Source organism: Mauremys reevesii, unplaced genomic scaffold (assembly GCF_016161935.1).
Source record: "Mauremys reevesii isolate NIE-2019 unplaced genomic scaffold, ASM1616193v1 Contig90, whole genome shotgun sequence".
NCBI classification, from domain to species: Eukaryota; Metazoa; Chordata; order Testudines; family Geoemydidae; genus Mauremys; species Mauremys reevesii.
Window position 1 is genome coordinate 190,505 of NW_024100907.1, and position 5,245 is coordinate 195,749.

The following is a 5,245-nucleotide window of genomic DNA, read 5'->3' on the forward strand; positions in this document are numbered from 1 at the left end:
GCCAGAGTTACTATGGTGCGGTGTGCAGTTACTGGTGAGAATATGCTTCAGGTTGGCAGGTTGTCTGTGGGCAAGGACTAGCCTGCCACCCAAGGCCTGTGAAAGTGTGGGATCATTGTCCAGGATGGGTTGTAGATCCCTGATGATGCATTGGAGGGGTTTTAGCTGGGGACTGTATGTGATAGCCAGTGGAGTCCTGTTGGTTTCTTTCTTGGATTTGTCTTGCAGTAGGAGGCTTCTGGGTACACGTCTGGCTTTGTTGATCTGTTTCCTTATTTCCTCGTGTGGGTACTGTAGTACTTACTGCAAATAAGTGATGGTCACATTAACACCACCCTATACCGAAAACCTACCGACCGCTATGCCTACCTTCATGCCTCCAGCTTCCATCCCGGGCACACCACAAGATCCATTGTCTACAGCCAAGCACTGAGGTACAACCGCATCTGCTCTAACTCCTCAGACAGAGACCAACACCTACAAAATCTCCACCAAGCATTCTCAAAACTACAGTACCCGCACATTCTTCTGAGCATTCTATTTCATTTTCATTCTATTTAATTTTCTAACTATTTCTAATTGGATAAAATTTCACATGATTTTTTTCTTCATTTTCTATTACATTCTGCAAGAGTTGTCTGAAAGGAACAGGCACTTCTTCATTTTTGAGAATCCTGCAATGTGCAGAGATAGTAACCAGTTTGTTCTCAGAGTTGCTGCAGCTGGTCGGGGGAGATACATGCACTATGTTCTCTCATGAAGACACTACTTTCACTCCTAAATCTAAAAGTCAAAATTTCAAAAATTATATGGTTGCTCTTTTTTATGGAAAAAAGAACAGCTATTTTTTTTCTTGTTTCATCCTTCACCTTCACTCAATTTTTAGTTTCCTTTCCACAACATCCATATCTTTCTCTTCCTTCAGAGGCATCGCCTCTTTTCCTCTCCCGCTTCTTCCATCTCCACCATGGACCATCTCTCTCTCTCTTTCTCCATTGTACCTATCCTTCACCTCTATGGATGCCCCAAAACTTTTTTTTTCACTCCAGATTATGGGATGGATCTGTCTCCATAGAGTTCTGTCTTATTATAGCCACATTTACCTTGCTCTAAAATGCCTACAGATGACAGGATAAAAGATGAAAATGAGAGGTAAAATGAAGCTACTGATCAGCACTGAGAACTGTGTAAAATGCAAATATCACAAGTGAGTTAATTGTAAACCCTGTAATGGAATCCTTCCAAGATTTGCATCCTCCAGATCAAGACATGAAAGCAACTACAATCCCATTTCCAGATGCTTTCCTGCTCTCCAATAAAAAGCAGGAGGAATGTGTGTTAGACAGATGCCAGTAAGCCTTTGCTTTGGTGACACCTGTTCTCCTTAGGAAATTTCTCCTTTAACTCCACAAGCAGGTCGTGGTGATTGTGAGAAGAAAGATGTTTATTTCATTTTATATCATCAACCTAATCATTTTATTGATGGAGATCATCATAGGGATGTTTGGAAATGGATTTATTGCAGTCATTTATTGCATTGACTGGGTCAAAAGCAGAAAACTATTTTCATGTGACATGATCCTGACCTGTTTAGCCATGTCCAGAATTCTCTTGCAGGGGATATTTACAGCAGATCTCTTCATCCACATCTTTGCTCCTGGGACATTTCATTTGAATCAAGTACAGATATCTCTCAGCTTCCTGTGGTTCTTTGCAAACACTGTTGGTCTCTGGTTCACTGCCTGTCTCGGCATTTTCTACTGTTTGAAGATCACCATCTGCAACCAGCCCCTCTTCCTTCGAATGAAGCAGACAATCTCTGTGATGGTCCCCAAGCTGCTCCTGTGGTCACTGCTGGTCTCCTTCGTTACCTCTATCCCATTGATCTGGGGTGAGTACAGCTTTTACCTTTGCATCTCAACAGGGGATCTTTTCAGTAACAGCACTGTGGAAGATAAAACCTGGGATGTTTCATACTTTTACTTCAACCTTCTGTACGGTGCAGCATCTTTCATTCCTCTTATCATATTTTTGACAACATCCATCCTGTTAATTTCCTCTCTGTGGAGACACACCAGGAACATGCAGCGCAATACAACCAGCTTCTGGGACCCTAGTACAGAGGCCCATGTAAGTGCCATTAAAGCTCTGATCTCTTGCCTTATTCTCTATATTTTCTATTTTGTAGCTGTGACTGTGCTCTCATTACCTACTTGTTTGACTGATAGCACCTGGACACCTACAATCACTTCCATGGTCCTTGCTGCTTATCCTTCAGGGCACTCCCTTATCCTGATTCTAATTAATCCCAAACTGAAGCAGGCATTGGTGAGGATTCTGCAGATTATCAAGTGCCATCTGAAAGGATAATTTTTTTAAATCCTATCACATGACCTCAGAGATGTCCCAGCCTTCCTGACAGGCAAGGAATGGTTTCACATTTGGATTGTCCTGGACACTATGAGAAGAAAGATAAGACAAGGAATGTTGGTTAATTAGACCATAACTTAAGTAACACATCTGGGAACTACCTAGCAACAAATCGTCCAGCATAGGTCACCCTTCCTATTGTAATATGTACCACCTGGTGGAGGATTGCTGTCATCCCCCTACCCCATTAACTGTTCCCAGCACCATTTTGAAGGTGAAGGGGTGGGGAGGAAGGGGGTGTCTCCTTGCTGTACTAGACAGTAGGAGACTCAGCCCTATTCCCCCCACACACCTTCTTTAGAAGAAGCTGCCTCCTGATCTGCTTCCAATTCCAGTGTATCTGGGAACCAGACTCCCTGTTGAATGATTGCTTGCCCTGGGCACTTCCAAGTTACAACAAAATGAATTTTACAACCTAACCTTCCCATCAGGTCCCTGGCCTCCTTTTCCCTGGTACCTTGTGCCTGGTATGCTTGCTTCTGTCTCATCTGTTCCTCCATCTTCTGGAATGTTGTCCTCAGGTTATAAGATGGTACTGTGTCTCCCACTTGTGTAGAACATCAGGACAAGGGAAGCATGGGTTTATGGAATCAAAAAATAATCTCATAGGGGAAGTAAAGAATATTGAATGGCAATTAGTGCTGTATGTAAAGATGACAAAAGGTGTCTTCTCAGTTGTGTTGGTTTTCACAGACTAAGATTCAAAGTATGGAACCAGTGGTGCAGCTTACTGTCCATTTCTCTGTTACTCTCAAGGTGAATAACACTGATCCTCATCTTCGTTATCTGGAAAACCTCGTTCAATAACCATGATTCAAATTCTTTCTAGCGATCACTGCAGATGCAGCTGGGTATGCCAAACCACAACACTATATGTTTCATCAGTGGCCTTTTATCCTTCAGTAGCTGTGCCACCACATACTTTGAGGAAGTATCGTACTGGTGTTTCTGCTGGTGTTTCTGCTAGTGGGCCTTTGAAACTAATCTGTACAAATGTCCAGGGCATATAAGGTTAGAGCATTTCCCCTAAAGGAATTCTGCCTCTCCTTGCTGGTGCTGTAGAGGTACCCTGTCGTTAACATCTTCAGCCATGCCCAGACAAAAAAACCTGTTGGATACTCAGCTCATTGTCTTTTCATACCCCAAGTTGTCTGCTGCTTTGTTCTCTTAAAGACACTCCAGGACTGTTCTCTGTACACTTACTGGAAAGACAATCCCATTACTTTCATACACCTAGCAAGTTGGTAGCTGGATCAATGGACAATCATTCCTGAACTGCACTGACCCTCCCTAGTCTTGGTCTCCTTTGACAGATCTGTTGGCGCACAGAACACAACTCAGGTTCCTTAGGCTGCTCTTGCCAGATGTGCTCACAAGACCAGACTGAATCTTTTCTCACTGCACTCACTTGACTGACAGCATCTGTAACCACATTTTGCTTTTCAGGTTTACGGTGGACTGTGACTGCATATTCAGATGGTTTGTGAATCCATCTCCACAGGCATCCTTCTGGGTTGTGCTTCATAAGGAGCCATTGCAGGGCACTGAGGTCTATGCATGCTGTGAATTCCATACCTAGGAACTAGGGACAATAGGCCTTGTGTGTCAGGAATCAAAGCCTGCAGCAGAATTAGTCTCCATGCAACCTAATGAGCACAGCTGGCCTGCAGCAGGCTGTTGGATTGGCTATACCACCTGATTGGCTGGAAGGGTCAGTAGACTAGCTCTTAAGTCAGCAGAAGCAGCAGCTGCTCATTGGTTACTCTTTGCTCACACCCATCACTGTGACTATTCCTGTGGTATCTTATTCCTGCTGCCCCTGCCTTGTCCCCAGCCTTGCCTCAGTCCTGTTCCTGCCTGTGACCCATCTTGCCTATTACCCTGCTTGCTTCAGGTGATTCTGGCTCTGATCCTCAGCTCTGGTTTCTGGTTCTTGCCTCTCAGCTCTGGTCCTAGTTCCTGAACCCTGACTTGTCCCTTGGCTCTGGCTTCTGAGTACTGACTCTGGCTCTGACCCCACCCTAGCTCCTGGTTTCTGACACTCAATTCCTGATGCCTGCTCTGGCCACTGGTCCAATGCCCGCAGGAACCACTAGGATAGACTGTCCATGTCCTGACCGATTGAGCAACCCAAAAGACGGGCCAAGGGATGAGTATGGACATGATTAAGGCACCAGCAGAATTAATGGATGCCTTGCAGAACCTGCAGGTGTAAGTAACCATCCAGCAATCAGAGAATGTGTTCCTGCAAGTGCAGGTTGCTCTGCCGGCTCCTCTGATTCTGCCCCTCTCCAGAGCCAAAGATTCTAGTACCTGACAAATTTGATGGGAGGGGGGCAAGTTTTAGAAATCCTGGGCCAATGTCAGCTCCTGTTCTTACTACACCCTCGATTATGACCAATATACATGGTCCATGAGGGGCTCATCTTAAGTTAGTTGTCTGGGGAGGGTTTGGCCTGGGCTTACCCCCTTCTGGAACAGTCCAGCTGCCTCCTGGGATAATTAGAGGGATTCATTCAAGCTGTGTCTATCTGTGATTACCCCAATTTTACACAGATTGCCGAGGCAGCCCTTTGGGCCTCAGGGCAGGAGTGCCAGCACATTGCCAAATATGGCACTGAATTTCATTGTTGGGCCTCTTACACTGGGTGGAATGAGGCAGTGCAGAATTGCCATTTCTGTCTGGGGTTAAACAAGAGTTGACCCTAAGAATCCCTCTATGCCAACTGGCAAAGGGCACACTCAATACTCTGTTGTCAGAACATTTAGTCAAAGAGTGTCTTGTAAGGTATGATATAAAAACTGGCGACATGCT

The 5,245-nt window shown here is 44.9% G+C and overlaps 1 protein-coding gene across 1 annotated transcript; it reads left to right on the top strand.

Annotated features, from left to right (window-relative positions):
• The first annotated feature begins 1,440 nt into the window (after positions 1-1,440).
• On the top strand, positions 1,441-2,370 carry LOC120395042 (taste receptor type 2 member 9-like). Its single transcript, XM_039519233.1, has one exon. The coding sequence runs from the start codon at positions 1,441-1,443 to the stop codon at positions 2,368-2,370; it is 930 nt and encodes a 309-aa protein (XP_039375167.1).
• Positions 2,371-5,245: the final 2,875 nt, after the last annotated feature.

What these genes read in the sequence shown, in the direction of transcription:
- LOC120395042 (XM_039519233.1), top strand. Translation starts at nt 1,441, where the DNA reads ATGTTTATTTCATTTTATATCATCAACCTAATCATTTTATTGATGGAG.